Source organism: Choloepus didactylus, chromosome 1 (genome assembly GCF_015220235.1).
Source record: "Choloepus didactylus isolate mChoDid1 chromosome 1, mChoDid1.pri, whole genome shotgun sequence".
Taxonomy (NCBI): Eukaryota; Metazoa; Chordata; class Mammalia; order Pilosa; family Megalonychidae; genus Choloepus; species Choloepus didactylus.
In genome coordinates, this window is record NC_051307.1 from 10,665,692 (window position 1) to 10,691,770 (window position 26,079).

At 37.6% G+C, this 26,079-nt stretch overlaps 1 protein-coding gene across 1 annotated transcript in view; it reads right to left on the reverse strand.

Moving 5' to 3' along the window:
* TTC3 (tetratricopeptide repeat domain 3) overlaps window positions 1-26,079 on the reverse strand; it is a 117,919-nt gene that overhangs the window by 48,417 nt on the left and 43,423 nt on the right. Inside the window, exons 17-27 of the mRNA XM_037831591.1 lie at window positions 25,528-25,612; window positions 23,775-23,909; window positions 22,795-22,875; window positions 20,824-20,936; window positions 10,931-11,051; window positions 8,225-8,347; window positions 7,592-7,693; window positions 5,465-5,557; window positions 4,774-4,838; window positions 3,614-3,750; window positions 1,335-1,661 (exon numbers count right to left, since the gene is read on the reverse strand). Of these exons, the coding sequence (XP_037687519.1) occupies window positions 1,335-1,661; window positions 3,614-3,750; window positions 4,774-4,838; window positions 5,465-5,557; window positions 7,592-7,693; window positions 8,225-8,347; window positions 10,931-11,051; window positions 20,824-20,936; window positions 22,795-22,875; window positions 23,775-23,909; window positions 25,528-25,612 (1,382 nt within the window). The remainder of the gene's footprint in view (window positions 1-1,334; window positions 1,662-3,613; window positions 3,751-4,773; window positions 4,839-5,464; window positions 5,558-7,591; window positions 7,694-8,224; window positions 8,348-10,930; window positions 11,052-20,823; window positions 20,937-22,794; window positions 22,876-23,774; window positions 23,910-25,527; window positions 25,613-26,079) is intronic.

The following is a 26,079-nucleotide window of genomic DNA, read 5'->3' on the forward strand; positions in this document are numbered from 1 at the left end:
ACACAGACCTATGGTCAAAGCAGGAGCACTCAGCTATCTAGTTATGAGGAGCTTGCTGCCATCTTACTTTGTCTCCACTGACAGACATGTACCAACATATTGTCTGAAAGCCTAGAATTCTGATACCCCCGTGTCTCTAAAACCTCAGCCAGGAGGCGGTACTTCTCAGAGGCTTGGCAGGCCCCACTTTGGGGGCTGCTGCTGAAAAAACTGCTCTCACTGTGGCTCCTGTTAGTCTCTTATCCAACATCTGCCAAGTGAACCACCAAGAGTACTACACCAGGCCACCTGCTGTCCTGGTCACTAAGATAAAAAGGGCCTTGGTAGGTCAGACTTGATTCTCTCTGGGGCTGCTTCTGCAACTCTGCGTGGCCTTGGGTACAGGGTCTGCTTGGAGCTCTGCCTTCACCTTCCATTCCAATCAGAAAAGCCAGAACAGAGTAGCAGAGTCTTATAATCCTGTGATTTACAGCCTAGTTCAACACCTGGGTATTTTTCTCTAATCCTTAAATATAGAAGCAATTTGTCGCATCCACTCTCCTCTCTCAACTACACATTCATGAATCTAACTTTTAAATTCTTTTCCATCTCAACAGTCACTGAAAATGCACAATTTCCAAGGGCACCACAGGGACAGCAGACTCCAGGAGTGCCATTTGTAGTGGTGCCTAATATTTACATATTTTACACATTTACATATAGTTTAGCACAACATAGGTCTGAATTTTTTTATTCACTGAATTTCCTTGTGTTTACACCTTTTGAAAAAATACACTGTAACCTGTATATACTACTACCCAAGAACTGTGAATGGAGGAGAAATAGTATTTTTAACTACAAATTTGTAGTCTTGCCTTTGTGGATTGAACTGTGTACCCCAAAAACATGTGAATGTGACCCTATTTAGAAACAGGAACTTTGAAGACGTGATTAGTTAAGATGAGGCCAAACTGGACTGGGTGGGCCCTGATTCAATACGGCTGGTGCCCTTCTAAGAGGGCACTGGACACACACAGAGAAGACAAGTATGTGACAGAGGCAGAGCACGAGCCAGGCCACAAGCCAGAGAAGGCCACGGCCAGCAAGCCATTGCCAGGGCCCAGGGGATGGCAGAGGAAGCCTGGTTCTGCTGCCACCCTCATTTCAGACTTCTAACCTCCAGAATTATAAAGTACCTTTCTGTTGTTTAAGCCAGCTAGTTTTAGTGGTACTTATTATGGCAGCCCTAGGAAACTAGGACAAAACTGTACATGACATGGCAGGAAAATGAAAAAGCACTCTGAGGCCTTCATTTCTCACACCTCCTGACTTCCATCTTTCTAGAAGTGACCTACCAAAGCTATTGAGCTTCTGGATCCAGGTGGCTAATTTGGGCTCCATTTCTTGAAACTCGCTCAAAACATGCAGAAATATTCTTGTCTTCACTCTATTATTTTCTTGAATCAAGAGACCAATGACAAAGTCCACTGCTTCATTTACACAATTTCTGTTGGTAAACCACGTTGCGTAATCGTCTATGGTTAACACCTTCCAGGAAAGCAATTCTCTGAGAAGCTTGGGAGTGTCCAGTACGCCGGATTTAATCTTGTCTGAGTACTGCTTTATGCACTGCAGAATTCTGTCATCAATGAACTGGCAACTCTGGGCATGTCCCACAGTTTCTACAGGTAAACAACAGTGGCCAGTTAAAGGGAGAAACAGGACCAATTTGCAAAGATATAAACTTAGAAATAAATAATGCAATATTACATAGTAATATAAAATATGACAAAGTACATTATTCTTTATGTTTGTTTTACATAAACAACTCAAGAATTTTTAATTAGGAATATAAATATTTAACACCTTCAAAAAGATATGAAAGATCATGTTAAAGTACCATTCAAGTAACATCTACAAACTTAGTTGCTTTACAGTAAGGTCTCCTCCCTCAACACTCCTAACCCAGCTTCATCAACTACTTAAACTTTCTATTTCATAACTAAGTTTAGTCGTTAAGCTTGCAAAGATAAAATACAGTTGCTGAAAAACTGTTTAGCAAGAAAGGTAATTTTGGCTGATTTGTGAGACATTAACAGAATCTAGATGAAAACTCTCAAGACCGCAGGTAGAAAATACTCATTTTGGAAGCATTAACCATATAGTAGAAAATGAGAAAAATTTACTTCAACTCAAGACTGAAAGCAAACATATCAATTGCCACGTGCACAGGAACAGTAAAATGACTGATGAGACATTCATTCCCATGTCGATCAGGGAACGATGACAAGAAGACCTTAAAACTGAAGGCCATGTGGAGAATGCAGGGGTATTCGCCTACCCCACCTCCATGGTTGCTAACATGACCACAGACATAGGGGACTGGTGGTTTGATGGGTTGAGCCCTCTACCACAGGTTTTACCCTTGGGAAGACGGTTGCTGCAAAGGAGAGGCTAGGCCTCCCTATGGTTGTGCCTAAGAGCCTCCTCCCGAATGCCTCTTTGTTGCTCAAATGTGGCCCTGTCTCTCTAGCTAAGCCAACTTGAAAGGTGAAATCAGTGCCCTCCCCCCTACGTGGGATCAGACACCCAGGGGAGTGAATCTCCCTGGCAACGTGGAATATGACTCCCGGGGAGGAATGTAGACCTGGCATCGTGGGACGGAGAACATCTTCTTGACCAAAAGGGGGATGTGAAAGGAAATGAAATAAGCTTCAGTGGCAGAGAGATTCCAAAAGGAGCCGAGAGGTCACTCTGGTGGGCACTCTTATGCACACTTTAGACAACCCTTTTTAGGTTCTAAAGAATTGGGGTAGCTGGTGGTGGATACCTGAAACTATCAAACTACAACCCAGAACCCATGAATCTCAAAGACAGTTGTATAAAAATGTAGCTTATGAGGGGTGACAATGGGATTGGGAAAGCCATAAGGATCACACTCCACTTTGTCTAGTTTATGGATGGATGAGTAGAAAAATAGGGGAAGGAAACAAACAGACAAAGGTACCCAGTGTTCTTTTTTACTTCAATTGCTCTTGTTCACTCTAATTATTATTCTTGTTATTTTTGTGTGTGTGCTAATGAAGGTGTCAGGAATTGATTTGGGTGATGAATGTACCACTATGTAATGGTACTGTGAACAATCGAAAGTACGATTTGTTTTGTATGACTGCGTGGTATGTGAATATATCTCAATAAAATGAAGATAAAAAAAAAAAAAAACAAAAAAAAACTGAAGGCCAGTCTAGATCATCTCGCTGGGACCCTTCGTGAACTGCTCAGCACTATTCCAGATAATCAGGAGCTAACTTATAGCTCACTACTGAGAAACCAGAACACACTCAGTCCACAGGGCACTGGCAAACACACAATGCGCAGGTCAGCTTTTATTTCTACTTTCACCTCAGAGAGGAAATGAGGCAAGACGGGCAGAATTTGCCCAGAGTTAGTGGCAGGGCAGCATTTCGAATTCCCTTCTTGAACCAACCCCCTCTGTCTGTAACAGGAGACACTGATAAAATTACAACAGTAACTAAAATCTAAATTCCAATTTAGTCATGATTAATATAAGGCCTAATAAGACATGTAAATATCTCAAGAATACATTGTTCTTATATCTGGGACTTCTGCATACCTTTCTGCTCTTCATTTTTGGGTGGATTACTTGCTCTTAAGTCCTCTTCCAATCTTTCTTGTACTAATCTTTTTGCTTCTATTTTTTGGATCTTTCTCTTCAGTCTCTTGTCTTCCTTCAGCTGTTGCTTCTGTAGGCTGATAAACATTTACAATTAGTGATGATTCAACTCTGTCCATAAGCCCAAAGCACTATTTTCCTGTCTCTATTGTAGAAACCATTTTCTAAGCAGTAGTTCGGAAGTGCTCCTTTCTAGTTACAACTTGGCCTGTGCTTTCTGTTAGATATCAAAAATTGTTGACATATTCAGCCAGTTCATGAAAACAAGCACCTCAATGACAGAGACTTCTAATTAAGTATGACATGTATAGACTGCATAGATGTTACTTCCCTGTATTTAAGTCATTCTTTAATGAAAACAGGAATAATATAAATTACTCAGCAAGAGAGTACATGTAAACTCTCATTTCAAGGAAAGATCCTATAGTAAAATATAATTTTCACATCCCGGTAATGGCCCACAACACTAGAATTCGGTTGCTCTGGTTACAATGAATTCTCTGCAACAAATAATTCTGTTCATCTTTTCTTTTGCTTTTTCTTGGTCACAAATGATGGAGGGTGGAGTAGAAATCACTTCGTAGAATGAAAAACCAAAAGCAGGACCAAAAAGAAAAGAAAATAGGACTGGAATTATTTGATCTGCACAAGAAGATACAGAGAAATGAGAATTTGTGACTGTCACAGTACACTGATAATTTCAAAGGTGAGAGATGATCATAAGTTCAAAATGTTTGCCACAGAGATAGAGAGGAAAAATGCCTCTGGAATTAAAGTTTAAACAACTGAGAGCTATGAATATAATTTTTATCTAAAAACCAAATCTATTAATTAAACATGTAATTTTACAGTAACAAATGTCATAATTTTACTTTGAAATTCAACCACTAAATAATGCTTCTGATTCACGTTTTTAGAATTTAACTATTCTAAGCTAGTTCTCTTTAAGTTTTAAATATCCAATCATTTGGATATATGTATGTAATGTGTGTACAGCTGATTTAAAAAAAAAAAAACAGCATAATTTAGAAATCTGCATTTAATAGAACTGTATTCTATAAGACATCATTAAGGTACTGATTGATTGTTAAAAATCTTACCTAGAACATTTCTGTTTCAGAATAGGTCTCGGAGGAACCTTTTCTTTTATGACCTTGTGTTCAAACTTAAAATAAAACAAAGACATCCAAAATTTGTCACATACTCCCATGACATAAAGCACAAAACCACAAGTAACAAGTATTTCAGAAAGACAAACAATGCTCAATTTGATAGAGAATAGTGAGGATGTTCTGACCCAGACAAAAGCCCAGAAAGCTTTAGCAAAACAATTTACTGAAAACAGGATAGACAACTTTGGGAAGAGAGAACAGACACACTTCAGGAAGGAGTTTTTTAAAAAATTAAGAGTAAACAGATGAGATAAACTACAAATATCATCACAAGTAACCAAGCCTGACTCTCTCCTATGATAAAGTGACCCCACAAGGCATTCTTCCCCTTCCCTAAGAACACACACCCCCTCCAATACCCAAAAGGTTGCTGGGGATTAAAAAACAAAGTTATCAAAAATGGAGAAAGTAAAATGTCTAAAAAAAAAAAAGTCTTTTCCTACTAGGAAATGCATTTCCTAATATTTCCCATCTTTTCTCTTTCTTAAATTAACTAATTCTTTCCTGGGAAAATGAAAGATACAAATCACACAACTTCCAGAAATTTAAATCATGTTTTGAAAGGTTTAAGCATTTTGGTTATCAATTTAACAAGATTTCCCCTTTATGAGATACTTACTTCACATTTAACTTGACCAGCACTGTTGAAGATGACAATCTTAGAAATGACACCTTTACAGTCAGGGGTAAGGCAAACTCCTTGTAGAAAATCCTATTTGATTTAAAAAAAAAAAAAGAAAAATAGTGTAGGTATAGGGGGAATAAATATATCTATGTATACCTTTTTATCCATTAGGTACAGTCAAGACACAGTTGTCTCAAGCCTCCTTCAGGGAGGTGCTGAAAGTCCTTACTCGTGGCCATGAGACTTTCAGATCCTCCCTGTAGGAGGAAGATCTTCCAGGTACAGTGTTGACCATGTGACTTGCTTTGCTCAATGCAAGGGGAACTCACAAGACATGCATCATGTCTACGCAAAAGCTCTAAGAAACACTGCACGGGCAGGCCACTGCTCTTTTCCCTCTGCCAGAATACACTCCAGATAAGGGTCACTCTTCAAAACCTGGTTCAGAAACAGAACACTGCCACATGCGTGAGGCCAACCCCAGCCAACCACCGCAAGAAAGGCAACAGAAGCAAGGAATGAACCATTCTTACTGTGAGCCACTAAGACATGTGGGTTGCACGTTGATTCAGTATATCCTAATGAAAGCTCACTAATCTACAGAGGTATTTAAAACCACGGGAATGGATGAGATCATTAAGGGACAGTATACAGCTGGAGAACCTAGCTTTAGGTAAGCCCAAGATATGCCAGAATTGATTCAGTGGCAACAGTTATTCCATTGTATCATTATATCTTTAGTTAACTGCATGAAAATGCTTAGAATGTGAGAATTTCTTTCTACCAAACTTGAATAATTCCTATCTCTAACAGACACCTAGAAAAACTTCCCTAACTCTCTGCCCCTCATAAAGGATAGTGGAATACATTAAAGCCATATTCTTTAATGCAGTCTTGTGGGGACAAACATATTAGTGTTGATTAGGTTGGAAACTTCTGATTGAGTGTTTCCATGGAGATATGACCCATCCAACTGTGAGTGACATCTTTGATTAAGGTGTGACCTCTTGATGGAATGTTTCCACAGAAATGTGGTCCTGCCCATTCAGGGTGGGTCTTGATTAGTTCACTGGAATCCTATAAAAAGAGCTCACAGAGGGACCCCAAAGCAACTGAGAGTGACATTTTGAAGAGAGGACAAAACACCCCAGGAGCAACATTTTGGAGAACATCATTCTGAAATGCAACCTGGAGCAAGCGGACGCCAGCCACATGCCTTCCGAACAGACAGTGGTTTTCTGGACACCAATGGCATTCCTTCAGTGAAGGTACCCTGTTGTTGATGCCTTACTTTGGACATTTTTATGGCCTTAAGACTGTAACTTTGTAACCAAATAAACCTCCTCCATAAAAGCCAATCCATTTCTGGTGTTTTGCAAAAAGGCAGCATTAGCAAACCAGAACACCTATACAGGACAGAAAAAGGTTTTCTTTTCTGTGCCACAAGCCCATAGCTTATTTAGATCAAAAACAAATCTACAAATGCAAATAAGATAGGAAAATTGTGCCCTATCTCAAGGTATATCTAGCTACTGGTAATTAACATCACTTTCTTGAGAATCAGAGAAATCCCAATAAGTAGTAGCAGTACAGAATTTTAAGTTGGTTTCTTAGGTCAAATTATCTCATCAAACTTTGGTAAAATATAAAAATTTCAAGACCCTAATTCCATAATGAAAACATTAAAGTGGTTAAATGAAAGGTTCCTTAAGGACTCAAATTGTGAGTGCATAATTTAAAGCCTAAATTTTTAAATTAGAAATCTAAGGTTTAGTTTCTTATCTCAATTACATATTTTTGAATATAACATAATCATTGACAGCTCATACTGAGTTGATCAATAACTCAAAAGTCAGTTAAATGGTTTATTAAAGGCCTCTAGCAATACTACCTTCAAAACTGTATAAAACAAAAAAATAAAAATAAACAAAATTTAAAAAACCAAATAAAACAAAATCTACTTACCACTCTACTATTAATTTTAATTTAAAACTCTCAATATGCCTAGAATGCTCAGGAAAGAATTTCTATTCACTTAAGACCCTATTACTGAAAATTCCTGGGGGCAAAAATCAACATGCAACAAATATACTAAAAAATCCAGACAATCTTATATCTCACCTTGTCAATTTTATCATCGAAGGTGGTTGCTTTTAACTTCTTCCAACAGTTCATATGAAATTCTATTTTACAGCATTGGCAACAGCTGATCCGTATAAAACCCTGGAAGGCAGGGAAAGGGTTTGAACAATTTTAAATTCACAATTTGAAAAGGTCTAAACATATTACACACAGCACACATATTAAGAAAGAGAGTTGTCTGCATTCACATTACATTTCCTCCTGGGGGAGTACGATCCTGCTGTACCCCAGAATGCCCAGGTCATGGAGCTTGACCCACACATTCATTGCCACAGATGACACATGCATGATTCTTTACAATGTAACAGGCATTTTATGAACATTATTTCATCTGGCCTACTAACCACAGATGATGGGACCATGGGCAGCTAATCTCTTCTTCAGTAAACTAAGGCCTGATGACGTCCCAAATAAGTGCCAGACTTGGTCTCAAATTTAGGTCTCCGGGGACTAATTCACTGATCAGAGTGGCCTTTAAATTCTAGGACCCCAATTTTACCAGAGATTAGAATTGCAACAAATCAGAGGTAACAATCTCATTTTGTTTCCTGGGCTCCAGAGGACCAGGCAGTTATAATGAAATAGTGGCTAGAAGCAGGAAATGGTATTCACCTTGAAGTCTGGATCGCTTACGTATATCTGGATTTTGGAAAATCCATTGCACTTCTGATAGGAACAAATGGCATCTGGCACAGGAGGGAACTTGCATTCTTCAATAAATCTGTCTAGAACCATCTAAAACAAAAATAAAAATGATACTATTACTACATGAATGTGTTAATGAAAATGCTATGACTTCAACAACTTCTTGCCATCAAAATACTTTCAGCATAGGAACAAATAAATTTTTTTAGCCAAGAACAAACTACATACAACCTTTAAAGGTTTTTCCTTTAAAAAGAGGCTGATACAGAGGTATGTCAAAGAGCAAGATGGAAAAAAAAAAAAAAAGAGAAAGAAGGATTGGACAAAAAAAGTTGTTTTTCAGGATTTGAGAAAGTGAGAATCAAAGTCTTGTCCAGTGTTACAATCATCAAATCTCATTTTATAATTTACACCTCTTAGAAATCCCTTTTAAACATTTAGAGGAAGTCAAATAAGTAGCATGAACCCTCCAGAAATCCTGAGAACACTACTATTTTTCCCTTCTCCCAGTGCCACAGCATCTAGGATCCTGACATGCTCATTCGTCGACCTCCTTGAATCCTGTCACCTGGGCTCTTCATGCCCTGGAGAACTACTGCATTGCTGTTTAAGCTCCCAGGAGACTCAGTTGATGCTTTCAGTGCTGGTTAATGTTCTCAATAGCTCCCTAATTTCTTAACCTAACGTGAAGAACGGAAAATTCAACAATCCCTGTGTTTTGTGCATTATTTTCAATTTTTTATTACAGAAGTTGTAGGCTTACAGAAAAATCATGCAGAAAATACAGAGTTCCCATATATCCACCCACCCACCCTCAGGTACACAGAGTTTTCCCTATTATTAAGAGTATGTTTTAATGTGGTACTTTTGTTGTAATAATTGTACTGTGAACTACAGCTAATAGGTTACATTAGGTTTCGCTGTTAATGTTGTACAGTCTTATGGCTGATTGGTTGGATTTTTTCCTTTTTATTCCAGTAACACATGTACAACCTAAAATTTCTCCTTTTAACCACATTGAAATATATAATTCAGTTATGTTAATCACATTCACTATGTTATGCCACCATCATCACCATTCGTTACCAAAACTTTTCCATCAAACCAAACAAATCCTTTATCAATTAAGCATTAACTCTCCATTCCATACCCCAAGACCCAGTCTCTTGAAGCCTGTATTCTAATTTCTGACTCTATGAATTTGCTTATTCTAATTATTTCATATCAGTGAGATCATACGATATGTCTGGCTCATTTCGCTCAACATGATGTTTTCAAGGTTCATCTGTGTCATTGCGTGTATCAAAACGGCATTCCTTTTTATGACTGAATAATATTCCACTGTGTGGATATAACACATTTTGTTTATCCATTCATCTGTTGCTTCCAACTTTTGCCAACTGTGAATAATGCCACTATGAACATCAGTGTTCAATACCTGATCAAGTTCCTACTTTAAATTCTTTGGGGTATATATACAGAAGTGGGATTGCTGGGTCATATGGTAATTTTAAACTTGACCACCAAACTGTCTTCTACAGTGGCTGTACCATTTTCCATTCCCATCAACAAAGAATGAGTGTTCTTATTTCTCCACATCTTCTCCAACGCTTGCTATTTTCCCTTTTTTTGGTAATAGCCCTTCTAGTGGGTGTGAAATGGTACCTCACTGTGATTTTGATTTGCATTTCCCTAATGGCTAATGATGTTGAGCATCTTTTCATGTGTGGATTGACCATATAATGCTGTTATGAATATTTGTGCCAAAGTTTTTGTAAGAGTATGTTTTCCTTTCTCTTGGCCGGCAGGCTTCTGATCTCTCCACGTCCTCACCAATGCTTGTTATTACATCTGTCTTTTTGATTCTAGCCATCCTAGGGGGTGTGAAGTGGTATCTCACTGTGGTTATGATTTGCATTTCCTTGATGACTAATGATTTTGGGCATCTTGCAATGTGCTTACTGGCCATTTGTATACCTTCTTTGCAGAAATGTCTATTCAAGTCATTTGCCCACTTTTTAATTGGATTATTTGTCTTTTTATTGTTGAATAGTAAGAGTTGCTTTTAAAAGCTTCAGCCAAAAGCAAATTCTGAGTATATACCAAGGTTCATCACAAATAAAGACCTATCCCAGTCAATTCACACATAATTTATTCTCTCCAGAAACACTGAAGCATCCTTATGCTTCTAAATATGAGACAAAATTCATATTTTCCAGGTTTTCAAAAACTGTCTCAATAACTGTAGTAACTACAACAGAACAGCGATGCTATTGCTTTCTCTAGGTATAACCAATGCAGTAGACAGCTGAACAATGCACACTCTGAAGTCAGAATGGCAGATTCAAGTCCCAGCCCCACCACTCCCTAGTTGTTTAACCTTGAGCTCATCAATTAACTTCTCTCAACTTGACCTTCCTCTTCTATGAAACAGGAATAATAATAGCACCCATCTTAGAGCTGCTGTAGGATTAAATGTAATGATAAATGAAAAGTGCATATTCAGCACATTGGAAACATTAATAAATATTAGTGAGTCTCATCAGTCTTTAATGGGGAAATGCATGCGGGAAAGACAGGGATAGAATACTCCAACCTCTATATCTTCTGACACCTTCATCAATGCAGATGGGTTTTTATGGTTAGTAAGAAACACTCTGAAGGAAGAATTACCTTTATTTTCCCTGGCCGAGTCTCTTCAATAACCACATTACTTGTGGGCCAAGTTAACACTCCAGGAAGACGACCAATCAAGGTTTTTGCTTTCTCAAAGTGATTAAGAGCATCTACATATCTAGAGTCATAATTATGAAGAAAGAAGGTATTAAAGATGTGATATGACATTTTCATTCAGCCCGACAAAAGTCACAGAGAGATTTCATGCCTATGAGTAAAACTTCATTTGATCACTAGACAGAAATATTCAATATAACCTACATTATCTTAAAAAAAAAAAAAAGGCATTATTCCTGGTTGCTATGAAAACAATATAAGTTAAACACAATTCTGCCCTGGACACCTGTTTCTTACAGTAGGTGCATATTACACTTATAAAGTTGTGATTTATTTTTTAAAGTTTCCAACAATTAAAAGAAAACTGAATAACTTGGGTTTTTAAAATTTATTTCATTTACAAAACTAATTAAAATAGATTCTCATAGAGAAATGACAACCCTCCACCACTTCAACTAAAAATAAATACGGAAATTTTTTTTATTTGACTCCATTAGGGCCTCTATAGTGAAAACCTCACTGCTGAAAAAAATAAAAGGATCATGTTTTCTGGACATCTTTCCTTGACCATCAAGCAGTGAGTTATTTTTAACAGAACAAGTGTGTATTTAAATGGTTTGAACTGCAAATTTCAAATGGTTAGTTTCTGAAATGATTCATGGTTTGAAAAAAGAATTTCATAACCCCTTCAACAAAAGAGTACTAAAATGCTAGATTACAAAGTTAGGCAAATCCTTATTCTTTTCTTTAGATGAGAGAAGAAAGAAGTTCCTACATTCTCCACCCCTGAAATGTTTTCCCAATTTAATATCTTCTTTTTGCCTATGGATATATAAAGATTCATCTGCAGAAAAGCTAGACCCTCATCGACCATAACACAGTTATAAACAGCAGGACTTTAAACCAGAAACGGCAACTCACAATAGGTGAAAATGGCAATGTTAAGCATTTAACTCACACAGTAATATTGAGAAATTTAAATGTAAATGCCTTATGGCATGGCAGACACTTTTTAGTTCACTACAAGCCCCATCATTTTACACATTTACGTTGCTCTCCTAGACCTTGTGAATACCTGCTCAGGCTACTGCACTAAACCTTTATCAAACAGGTATGTCCTAAATGATTTACCCTAAACCTTGAAATGAATTTCATTTGCTACTACCATAAAAGTGATTGTAACTCCTCACTTCCTTCCATCTACCTGGATCCTTAATACAGTTCAGCATGGCCAGACAGTAACTTGCAGGAAGCAAAAATATTTTCTGTAATTAAAAAATATCTACAAAGGAGGTTCTAGGCACCCCCTAAGAATGGGTTCCCAAGAATATCAGTGGTCTCTTATGAAATTTCCTGTAAAAAAGTAGATGAAAATTTAAAAATAATTAAAAGTTATGAGTGATATTCAATCAGTCAACAATCATTTCATTACATAGTAACATACCTATCACTATATTAGGAACAACTGACAGGAACAGGGAGTTTTTTTTTTTTTAAGCTCAAGACATAATCCTGTCCCCTAAGGATGATACAATCAACGGGGGGAGACAAGATCAAGAGACATATCACATATTAAACTTTGAGGCAGGATTCCAAGTATATTAAAAGTGCAGAGATGTTTTAGTTACTCCTCCAGGAAAGTAGGTAGAAAGCCAGGAACTGCGTGGACTGGACACCACAGAGCAATCTGTCTTTGGGCATACTTCATACAACACTCATGAAAATGTCGAACTGCTGAGATCAGCGAAATCTGTAAGTTTTTGCGGCCAGGGGACCCGCGCCCCTCCCTGCCAGGCTCAGTCCCGTGGGAGGAGGGGCTGTCAGCTCCGGGAAGGAGAAGGGAGAACTGCAGTGGCTGCTCTTATCGGAAACTCATTCTACTGATCCAGACTCCAACCATAGACAGACAGAGACCAGACACCAGAGAATCTGTGAGCAGCCAGCCCAGCAGAGAGGAGACAGGCATAGAAAAAAAAAACAACAACACGAAAAACTCCAAAATAAAAGCGGAGGATTTTTAGAGTTCTGGTGAACACAGAAAGGGGAAGGGCGGAGCTCAGGCCCTAAGGTGCATATGCAAATCCCGAAGAAAAGCCGATCTCTCTGCTCTGTGGACCTTTCCTTAATGGCCCTGGTTGCTTTGTCTATTAGCATTTCAATAACCCATTAGATCTCTGAGGAGGACCCTTTTTTCTTTTTTTTTTTTTTTTTAATCCTTTTTTCTTTTTCTGAAACAATTACTCTAAGAAGCCCAATACAGAAAGCTTCAAAGACTTTCAATTTGGGCACGTCAAGTCAAGAGCAGAACTAAGAGAGCTCTGAGACAAAAGGCAATAATTCAGTGGCTGAGAAAATTCACTAAACACCACAACTTCCAAAGAAAACGGGGGTGTCCGCTCACAGCCACCATCCTGGTGGACAGGAAACACTCCTGCCCATCGCCAGCCCCATAGCCCAGAGCTGCCCCAGACAACCCAGTGTGACGGAAGTGCTTCAAATAACAGGCACACACCACAAAACTGGGCATGGACATTAGCCTTCCCTGCAACCTGAGCGGATTGTCCCAGAGTTGGGAAGGTGGAGCAGTGTGAATTAACAAAGCCCCATTCAGCCATCATTTGAGCAGACTGGGAGCCTCCCTACACAGCCCAGCAGCCCAGAACTGCCCTGAGGGGACGGCACTCACCTGTGACATAGCACAGTCATCCCTCAACAGAGGACCCGGGGTGCACAGCCTGGAAGAGGGGCCCACTTGCAAGTCTCAGGAGCCATACGCCAATACCAAGGACTTGTGGGTCAGTGGCAGAGACAAACTGTGGCAGGACTGAACTGAAGGATTAGACTATTGCACCAGCTTTAAAACTCTAGGATCATCAGGGAGATTTGATTGTTAGGGCCACCCCCCCTCCCCGACTGCCCAGAAACACGCCCCACATACAGGGCAGGCAACACCAACTACACACGCAATCTTGGTACACCAATTGGGCCCCACAAGACTCACTCCCCCACTCACCAAAAAGGCTAAGCAGGGGAGAACTGGCTTGTGGAGAACAGGTGGCTCGTGGACGCCACCTGCTGGTTAGTTAGAGAAAGTGTACTCCACGAAGCTGTAGATCTGATAAATTAGAGATAAGGACTTCAATAGGTCTACAAACCCTAAAAGAACCCTATCAAGTTCAGCAAATGCCACGAGGCCAAAAACAACAGAAAATTATAAAGCATATGAAAAAAACAGACGATATGGATAACCCAAGCCCAAGCACCCAAATCAAAAGACCAGAAGAGACACAGCACCTAGAGCAGCTACTCAAAGAACTAAAGATGAACAATGAGACCATAGTACGGGATATGAAGGAAATCAAGAAGACTCTAGAAGAGCATAAAGAAGACATTGCAAGACTAAATAAAAAAATGGATGATCTTATGGAAATTAAAGAAACTGTTGACCAAATTAAAAAGATTCTGGACACTCATAGTACAAGACTAGAGGAAGTTGAACAACGAATCAGTGACCTGGAAGATGACAGAATGGAAAATGAAAGCATAAAAGAAAGAATGGGGAAAAAAATTGAAAAAATCGAAATGGACCTCAGGGATATGATAGATAATATGAAACGTCCAAATATAAGACTCATTGGTGTCCCAGAAGGGGAAGAAAAGGGTAAAGGTCTAGGAAGAGTATTCAAAGAAATTGTTGGGGAAAACTTCCCAAATCTTCTAAACAACATAAATACACAAATCATAAATGCTCAGCGAACTCCAAATAGAATAAATCCAAATAAACCCACTCCAAGACATATACTGATCACACTGTCAAACACAGAAGAGAAGGAGCAAGTTCTGAAAACAGCAAGAGAAAAGCAATTCACCACATACAAAGGAAACAGCATAAGACTAAGTAGTGACTACTCAGCAGCCACCATGGAGGCAAGAAGGCAGTGGCACGATATATTTAAAATTCTGAGTGAGAGGAATTTCCAGCCAAGAATACTTTATCCAGCAAAGCTCTCCTTCAAATTTGAAGGAGAGATTAAATTTTTCACAGACAAACAAATGCTGAGAGAATTTGCTAACAAGAGACCTGCCCTACTGGAGAAACTAAAGGGAGCCCTACAGACAGAGAAACAAAGACAGGACAGAGAGACTTGGAGAAAGGTTCAGTACTAAAGAGATTCGGTATGGGTACAATAAAGGATATTAATAGAGAGAGGGGAAAAATATGGCAAACATAAACCAAAGGATAAGATGGCTGATTCAAGAAATGCCTTCATGGTTATAACGTTGAATGTAAATGGATTAAACGCCCCAATTAAAAGATATAGATTCGCAGAATGGATCAAAAAAAAATGAACCATCAATATGTTGCATACAAGAGACTCATCTTAGACACAGGGACACAAAGAAACTGAAAGTGAAAGGATGGAAAAAAATATTTCATGCAAGCTACAGCCAAAAGAAAGCAGGTGTAGCAATATTAATCTCAGATAAAATAGACTTCAAATGCAGGGATGTTTTGAGAGACAAAGAAGGCCACTATATACTAATAAAAGGGGCAATTCAGCAAGAAGAAATAACAATCGTAAATGTCTATGCACCCAATCAAGGTGCCACAAAATACATGAGAGAAACACTGGCAAAACTAAAGGAAGCAATTGATGTTTCCACAATAATTGTGGGAGACTTCAACACATCACTCTCTCCTATAGATAGATCAACCAGACAGAAGACCAATAAGGAAATTGAAAACCTAAACAATCTGATAAATGAATTAGATTTAACAGACACATACAGGACATTACATCCCAAATCACCAGGATACACATACTTTTCTAGTGCTCACGGAACTTTCTCCAGAACAGATCATATGCTGGGACATAAAACAAGCCTCAATAAATTTAAAAAGATTGAAATTATTCAAAGCACATTCTCTGACCACAATGGAATACAATTAGAAGTCAATAACCATCAGAGACTTAGAAAATTCACAAATACCTGGAGGTTAAACAACACACTCCTAAACAATCAGTGGGTTAAAGAAGAAATAGCAAGAGAAATCGCTAAATATATAGAGACGAATGAAAATGAGAACACAACATACCAAAACCTATGGGATGCAGCAAAAGCAGTGCTAAGGGGGAAATTTATAGCACTAAACGCATATATTAAAAAGGAAGAAAGAGCCAAAATCAAAGAACTAATGGATCAACTGAAGAAGCTAGAAAATGAACAGCAAACCAATCCTAAACCAAGTACAAGAAAAGAAATAACAAGGATTAAAGCAGAAATAAATGACATAGAGAACAAAAAAACAATAGAGAGGATAAATATCACCAAAAGTTGGTTCTTTGAGAAGATCAACAAGATTGACAAGCCCCTAGCTAGACTGACAAAATCAAAAAGAGAGAAGACCCATATAAACAAAATAATGAATGAAAAAGGTGACATAACTGCAGATCCTGAAGAAATTAAAAAAATTATAAGAGGATATTATGAACAACTGTATGGCAATAAACTGGACAATGTAGAAGAAATGGACAATTTCCTGGAAACATACGAACAATCTAGACTGACCAGAGAAAAAATAGAAGACCTCAACCAACCCATCACAAGCAAAGAGATCCAATCAGTCATCAAAAATCTTCCCACAAATAAATGCCCAGGGCCAGATGGCTTCACAGGGGAATTCTACCAAACTTTCCAGAAAGAACTGACACCAATCTTACTCAAACTCTTTCAAAACATTGAAGAAAATGGAACACTACCTAACTCATTTTATGAAGCTAACATCAATCTAATACCAAAACCAGGCAAAGATGCTACAAAAAAGGAAAACTACCGGCCAATCTCCCTAATGAATATAGATGCAAAAATCCTCAACAAAATACTTGCAATTCGAATCCAAAGACACATTAAAAAAATCATACACCATGACCAAGTGGGGTTCATTCCAGGCATGCAAGGATGGTTCAACATAAGAAAAACAATCAATGTATTACAACACATTAAAAACTCGAAAGGGAAAAATCAACTGATCATCTCAATAGATGCTGAAAAAGCATTTGACAAAATCCAACATCCCTTTTTGATAAAAACACTTCAAAAGGTAGGAATTGAAGGAAACTTCCTCAACATGATAAAGAGCATATATGAAAAACCCACAGCCAGCATAGTACTCAATGGTGAGAGACTGAAAGCCTTCCCTCTAAGATCAGGAACAAGACAAGGATGCCTGCTGTCACCACTGTTATTCAACATTGTGCTGGAAGTGCTAGCCAGGGCAATCCGGCAAGACAAAGAAATAAAAGGCATCCAAATTGGAAAAGAAGAAGTAAAACTGTCATTGTTTGCAGACGATATGATCTTATATCTAGAAAACCCTGAGAAATCGACGATACAGCTACTAGAGCTAATAAACAAATTTAGCAAAGTAGCGGGATACAAGATTACTGCACATAAGTCAGTAATGTTTCTATATGCTAGAAATGAACAAACTGAAGAGACACTCAAGAAAAAGATACCATTTTCAATAGCAACTAAAAAAATCAAGTACCTAGGAATCAACTTAACCAAAGATGTAAAAGACCTATACAAAGAAAACTACATAACTCTACTAAAAGAAATAGAAGGGGACCTTAAAAGATGGAAAAATATTCCATGTTCATGGATAGGAAGGCTAAATGTCATTAAGATGTCAATTCTACCCAAACTCATCTACAGATTCAATGCAATCCCAATCAAAATTCCAACAACCTACTTTGCAGACTTGGAAAAGCTAGTTATCAAATTTATTTGGAAAGGGAAGATGCCTCGAATTGCTAAAGACACTCTAAAAAAGAAAAACGAAGTGGGAGGACTTACACTCCCTGACTTTGAAGCTTATTATAAAGCCACAGTTGCCAAAACAGCATGGTACTGGCACAAAGATAGACATATAGATCAATGGAATCGAATTGAGAATTCGGAGATAGACCCTCAGATCTATGGCCAACTGATCTTTGATAAGGCCCCCAAAGTCACTGAACTGAGTCATAATGGTCTTTTCAACAAATGGGGCTGGGAGAGTTGGATATCCATATCCAAAAGAATGAAAGAGGACCCCTACCTCACCCCCTACACAAAAATTAACTCAAAATGGAGCAAAGATCTCAATATAAAAGAAAGTACCATAAAACTCCTAGAAGATAATGTAGGAAAACATCTTCAAGACCTTGTATTACGCGGCCACTTCCTAGACTTTACACCAAAAGCACAAGCAACAAAAGAGAAAATAGATAAATGGGAACTCCTCAAGCTTAGAAGTTTCTGCACCTCAAAGGAATTTCTCAAAAAGGTAAAGAGGCAGCCAACTCAACGGGAAAAAATTTTTGGAAACCATGTATCTGACAAAAGACTGATATCATGCATATACAAAGAAATCCTACAACTCAATGACAATAGTACAGACAGCCCAATTATAAAATGGGCAAAAGATATGAAAAGACAGTTCTCTGAAGAGGAAATACAAATGGCCAAGAAACACATGAAAAAATGTTCAGCTTCACTAGCTATTAGAGAGATGCAAATTAAGACCACAATGAGATACCATCTAACACCGGTTAGAATGGCTGCCATTAAACAAACAGGAAACTACAAATGCTGGAGGGGATGTGGAGAAATTGGAACTCTTATTCACTGTTGGTGGGACTGTATAATGGTTCAGCCACTCTGGAAGTCAGTCTGGCAGTTCCTTAGAAAACTAGATATAGAGCTACCATTCGATCCGGTGATTGCACTTCTCAGTATATACCCGGAAGATCGGAAAGCAGTGACACGAACAGATATCTGCACGCCAATGTTCATAGCAGCATTATTCACAATTGCCAAGAGATGGAAACAACCCAAATGTCCTTCAACAGATGAGTGGATAAATAAAATGTGGTATATACACACGATGGAATACTACGCGTCAGTAAGAAGGAACGATCTCGTGAAACATATGACAACATGGATGAACCTTGAAGACATAATGCTGAGTGAAATAAGCCAGGCACAAAAAGAGAAATATTATATGCTACCACTAATGTGAACTTTCAAAAATGTAAAACAAATGGTTTATAATGTAGAATGTAGGGGAACTAGCAGTAGAGAGTAATTAAGGAAGGGGGAACAATAATCCAAGAAGAACAGATAAGCTTTTTAACGTTCTGGGGATGCCCAGAAATGACTATGGTCTGTTAATTTCTGATGGATATAGTAGGAACAAGTTCACAGAAAGGTTGCTATATTATGTAACTTTCTTGGGGTAAAGTAGGAACATGTTGGAAGTTAAGCAGTTATCTTAGGTTAGTTGTCTTTTTCTTACTCCCTTGTTATGGTCTCTTTGAAATGTTCTTTTATTGTATGTTTGTTTTCTTTTTAACTTTTTTTTTCATACAGTTGATTTAAAAAAGAATGGAAAGTTAAAAAAAAAAAAAAGAAAGAAAGAAAAACAAGGAAAAAAAATGATGTAGTGCCCCCTTGAGGAGCCTGTGGAGAATGCAGGGGTATTCGCCTACCCCACCTCCATGGTTGCTAACATGACCACAGACATAGGGGACTGGTGGTTTGATGGGTTGAGCCCTCTACCATAAGTTTTACCCTTGGGAAGACGGTTGCTGCAAAGGAGAGACTAAGCCTCCCTATATTTGTGCCTAAGCGTCTCCTCCTGAATGCCTCTTTGTTGCTCAGATGTGGCCCTCTCTCTCTGGCTAAGCCAACTTGAAAGGTGAAATCACTGCCCTCCCCCCTACGTGGGATCAGACACCCAGGGGAGTGAATCTCCCTGGCAACGTGGAATATGACTCCCGGGGAGGAATGTAGACCCGGCATCGTGGGACGGAGAACATCTTCTTGACCAAAAGGGGGATGTGAAAGGAAATGAAATAAGCTTCAGTGGCAGAAAGATTCCAAAACGAGCCGAGAGGTCACTCTGGTGGGCACTCTTACGCACACTTTAGACAACCCTTTTTAGGTTCTGAAGAATTGGGGTAGCTGGTGGTGGATACCTGAAACTATCAAACTACAACCCAGAACCCATGAATCTCGAAGACAGATGTATAAAAATGTAGCTTATGAGGGGTGACAATGGGAGTGGGAAAGCCATAAGGACCACACCCCACTTTGTCTAGTTTATGGATGGATGAGTAGAAAAATAGGGGAAGGAAACAAACAGACAAAGGTACCCAGTGTTCTTTTTTACTTCAATTGCTCTTTTTCACTCTAATTATTATTCTTGTTATTTTTGTGTGTGTGCTAATGAAGGTGTCAGGGACTGATTTAGGTGATGAATGTACAACTATGTAATGGTACTGTAAACAATTGAAAGTACGATTTGTTTTATATGACTGCGTGGTATGTGAATATATCTCAATAAAATGATTAAAAAAAAAAAAAAAAGTGCAGAAAAGAGATTTTTATTTCTAACCCAAAGTGCCTTTGAACATACAGGTTACCTCTTACTAAAACCATCTTCATACAGGTTATTATTTTTTTGAATATTTAACTGATAAATTATATAACCAGATTTTTAGAGTATTCATTTCCATCAATTCTGCCACCATTTATAGATGACACTCACTAAAAGATCAAAATATTAAATCCTTCATGTCAAATTATTCTATTAATGTCTTTCTATTATACTCAAAATAAAGGAAGCACCAGGAATTAAACTGATTGTCCTTGCTTTATTTAAGAATGAATATTAATATAGAAATACCAGGCCTTCAAAGTAATTAATTCTAGAAAAGGACTCATCACCACATTAGACTCTGAATGAGTTATCAGCCACAGCTTAAAGAAGTGTGGTCTATACTAACCTGTTTTTCTTCAAATATACTTCCCCAATTCCACAGTAGGCCAAGCAATCAAGTCCCTCGTTGGGGTAGAATTCGATAATCCTCTTAAACTGGTTCTCAGCTTCTGATAATTCCTTCAATAGCAATGAGTACAATGATCACTTATACAAAAAGAGAAATGCTGGAACAGATACTCCAAGTTTGACAGTTTTTGCATAATATGAAAAGTAACTGTACAATTACACTTTCTACTTCTCGTTTTCTTCTGAATTATATAAATTTTGATTATATGGATACTAAAGAAACTCAACCAAACAGACCCTGCTCAAGACAAAAGTGGGAACTGAACTCATCAACCAATCCATTGTCTAATAGGCCAGTCTGTGCTAACACTAAAAGGTGTGAATTCATGGTAAAGAGACTGTTTGGGGGCAAACACACCATATATCATGTACCTGAGTAAGTACTGCTCCCTTGGGATGTTAGGCATCATTCTAATGACATTACCAAAATGTTTTGGAAATGGATGTAGTAGAAACAGCTGTTTAATAAAAACTTTACAGATCATAGGGTAAATTACTTCACATATTCTCAACAGTAGGAATCCCCCCACACTTCGAACCTATTTTGTTTTTAGGAAAAATTCCAAAAGATAACTGGCACTAAGCAATATTGGTTGGTCAAATAAAGAAATGTCACTACCAATTCGGGCTTATAAGTAGCTCTGAGGCCAATTCCAAAGAGGCATTCCAAAAAGTTTTTGAACAAAGGATTGTATTGGAACAAATATATGGCTTCCTTCAGCAGCTACTCAGAATAATAAAACACATTTATATATTTAAGTGCTACCACACCCTTTTGTTTTTCTTTTAATCTGTCTCACTACTTTACAGTAAATCACAAATTTAATAAACTATTTCTTCAATTCCGATAAGGCCAAACGTGACAACCTGACATAAGGAAGCCTTGTCCCAAAAATTGAGCAGAAAATGCAATTAGACTTTAATGGAAAACCATCTGTCACAAGGAAAAATCATGGCACTGTTACATCAAGAAAAAGGGATAAAGAATGGCAGAAAGAGAAGGAAGCTGAGGTGTTGTGTATTAACGAGACAGAGGAGAACATACGGAAGGCTGAGACCCTAATTATGTAGCAATTTAGGATTAAACCATCATCCAGCCAGGGAAGCCTGAATCCCAGGTTGGTAGAAAAGATGTATTATATCTGAGGTCATTCTAGAGCCATTTCAACATTTATAGAAAATGCAAAAACATGGAAAGCAAATTATAATGCTGAGAAGTGCAGGTTAATAAACTTTCCTGGAGAGCAATGAAAGGACAGGAGCCAGAGAAATTAAGTCACACATGCCCTCAACTTTCCACAGACAGGCCTCCAGTCTAGAATACAGGACAATACCCAAGTACCCACTATCCAGAACTAAGAGATATTATCAGTTTTCACTTTATTTTTAAAAAATAAAACAGCATAACTCCCATAGCTGAAGTCTCCTTTCTAATCTCCCCAGATCCATTCCCTTGTTCTATCTCTAAATGCAATCATTATCTTAAAATTAACGTGGATCTGGTCCATGTTTTTATATTTTTAAAAGATGCATATCCATAAACAATATACAGTATCATTCTATATGTTTTCTTAATTGTACCTAAGTGGTATCATGATGTTTGCTATGTTTTCCAACTTGCCTTTTTCCCCTCAGCATTATGTCTCGGAAATCCATCATTCCAGATACATTAGATCCTCTATATTTTATACAAATAAAAAGTAGAATCCCAGTGGTTGTCTGGCATAGCTTTTTTCAAATAGGAACACAAATTAAATTTTCTAAGAAACACAAACTAAGTTCATCTTAGCTATTTTCAAAAAAATCATCAAGTACACAGAAGGAAATGAGCCATACAGAAAACTATTTTTACATAACATCTGAAATCAATGTCATATTTTAATTGTTTATTACTTCCATTCAATCTTACCTCAGGCTGTCCTATTCCAAGGAGAGAAATAGCGAGTCCATAGACTACTAAGACATAGTTAATCATGGCCAAGTTCAATTGCTGTCAACAAAAATTCTCCAGTTAAAAATGCGAAATAATTCCGTTTAATTTGCTTCATACTGACCTCCTAACCAAACCTTAAAAGAAGTGTAACACACTCCCATTTGTCTAGTTTGTGGATGGATGAGTGGAAAGGTGGGGGAAGGAAACAAACAAACAAACAGACAGACAAGGGCGCCCAGTGTTCTTTTTTAATTTAGTTGCTCTTTCTCACTTTAATTATTATTCTGGTTATTTTTGTGTGTGTGGTAATGAGGGTGTCGGGGATTGATTTTGGTGATGAATGTACAACTATGTAATGGTACTGTGAACAATCAAATGTATGATTTGTTTTGTATGACTGCATGATATGTGAATATATCTCAATAAAATGAATATTAAAAAAAAAAGAGAAGTGTAACAAAATCTCACTAGTCAATATGACAGGGCTGAAGGCCAAACAGAATTAGAAAATATATTTTCCAAAGATATGCAGTTATATTGCTATCATTATCTCATTGTTCCTTGAGGATACAATTCATAATAGATTAGGATAATTTATAATTAAAGTCATATTATTTTCCCTATAAATGGGTAGTAGTGATAGATTAAAGACATTTGCTCTCCTACGACCTTGTGTAAAGTATTTACTTACCCAGCTAATACTATCTTTCTGGATGCAAAGACGTGACTAAAGTCAGCCCAAATCTTTTCATAAGAGAAAAAGCCATGGTTCCAAAGAGCACACATTACAGCACAAGGAGAGTATAAACACAGATCATATATTGAGTGTAATCTGGAGTAGACTCAGCAAGGTCTAAGATGGACTAACGTGATGTCATTAAAGCTTCTATTAAAGCTTCTACATTCACAGGAGATGCATTAGCATTGGCAATCAGGTTACAATGCATCAGTTTTACCTTTATCTTTTGAGGATCTAAACCATTGAGCAACTCTGTAAAGGCCTGTGCAGCACTGCGACAACGCTGTTCCAACAAGGCTGTGCAACCATCCTGAATCAAGCCTCTCAGCATTTTCATTATATTCGAAAAATCCTGCAAAAAATAAATTCTATTGCAGAAATCCAGATCTATACATTTTTTAGTCTGAAACTTAGGATGCCGAAGTTCATTACAGGGCAATAATATTTTGTAACTGATAATAAACTACTTAGATACTTGGAACTCCCTTTTATGAATTATATTCCTATCTCAGCACAGCGCCTTTAAAGTGAAAGTGAGAGGCTCTGCTTCACCATCTTGATCGGACACCTCCACTGCTGCCCATTATAAGAAGGGGTGGCTCATTTTACACTACATGGGGCTAAGCCTTGCTCACTTTTCCAGACCAAACAAGATTCTGAAGTTTTAACAGCACATAAGGAGAACATTATTCAGTACATCAAAAATGCAAATGTGCATTAACATTCCCCACTGTTGCTAACAATAAAGATCCAAAAGGAGACCCCACTGTGCAAAGCATGGAGGGAAAAGCAGTTTGGCCACATTAACAAAAGCTTCCTGCTGGTTTTCATCCAAGGAAGCAAAAGTCTAGGACAGAACTTTTCCCCAGACTATGCATGGAAAACAACAGCTCTCCTATAAACTTGGGACTTGTTAAACGATTTACAACGCTCACGTAGAGCCGTATTTATGGCATTCAGGTATAAATTTGAATTTACAGAAGATGATGTCTTATGCCCCCCCAAAATACTGGTTATTAGATTTGAATCAACTGAATTTAGTATTTTTTACATTCTAGAAAACAAATCCATATACCCTCTGGTTTCCATTGGAAATTATTTCTCTCGTTACAGTACAACACACCGAAAACAACCCAAGAGCAGCTAAGCACACCCACTGAATCCCCATCTGTCTTCAGCTTACAGGGGGCCTCAATAAAAACGTGCTGAATGAATGAATGAAGGCTCAGATATAATTGTCATATTTATTTAAGTCATCTCGTGATCTTCACAGACTATCTTTTCTATTTAAGTCCTCCATGGATGGTTTTTAGCGACAAGATCAACGTAAAAATACATAATTTTAAAAATCTCTAATTGTAAGAAATACTAAAAATGCTTACATGCTAATGATCAGAAGTTTGTTTTCATAAACTGCTTGAAACATGCCTCATTCTATCAGTCCTTTGTAAGATACCTGTTAGGTATACCTAAAATAACTATCCGAATTTTAAAATGACCCATATAATTAAAATCCAGTATTCTATTCCATCTTAATGCACTTTTTCATTATTTCCAAATACCATAAAAAGAATTTTACATATAAGTCATTCAAAGAATAAAATGTTTGCTCTTTAATGATTTTAAAGTAGGTATGATTCCAAACAGGTGAAAAGTGCAAGTGTTTACATCTTTCTAAATTACATTATTTGAAATATTCTAAATATTAATCTTAAAATTTAGTATTACTGCTACCTCTTTGGCAGGCAAACAATTTTGCAGTGTTAACCTTGAGACCTCTGACTAATGTAATTATCAAGTTAATATTTCAATTAGTGACATTAGAGTTTTTAGTAATCATATCAAATTATATGTCTCTAACTAAAATAAAAAAAACTCAAAAATGTATATGATTAGAACTTAATTCACATGAAAAACAAAAATGGGCTCAAACAGTTTGCCTTTTCCATTACAAATGCCTTTTCCATTACCTGGTGTGCAGCTCTGGAAGATTTAGACAACTGTTTGTCCAAGATGCTTTTCAAATCTATCTGTAAATTCAACTGTGAACTAGAACTAAAAGAGAAAAGTGTTTTTAATTCATTTTGAAATAAAACAGTCCTACTTATATGAATAAAACCAAAATATTTACTGTAGATCATTTTAAATACTGAGTAAATAAACAATTATCAAAGTTCCTGAATAGAAACATCACCAAGATGTCGATTCTCCCCAAATAAATCTCTAAATTCAAGGCAATCCCAATAAAAGTACCTATAGAAGTCGGGGTTAGAGGGAAACCAGAGGAGTTGACTCAAAAGATAACACAGAAGAAGAAACACTTCAGAAAAAACGAAAAGGTGGGATTTGTGCTAATCATCAAAAGTGATTACCCATCTACAGAAACAACAGAGACCAGAAACAACAAATGTGCCCAAGATACACTGAAAAGATGCCCAACCTCCCAGAAAAATCTAATGACATGTAACCATCTGGCCCATCACTAGCAAAGGTCTGAACGTCTGGCTCCCCCTGCTGGTGAG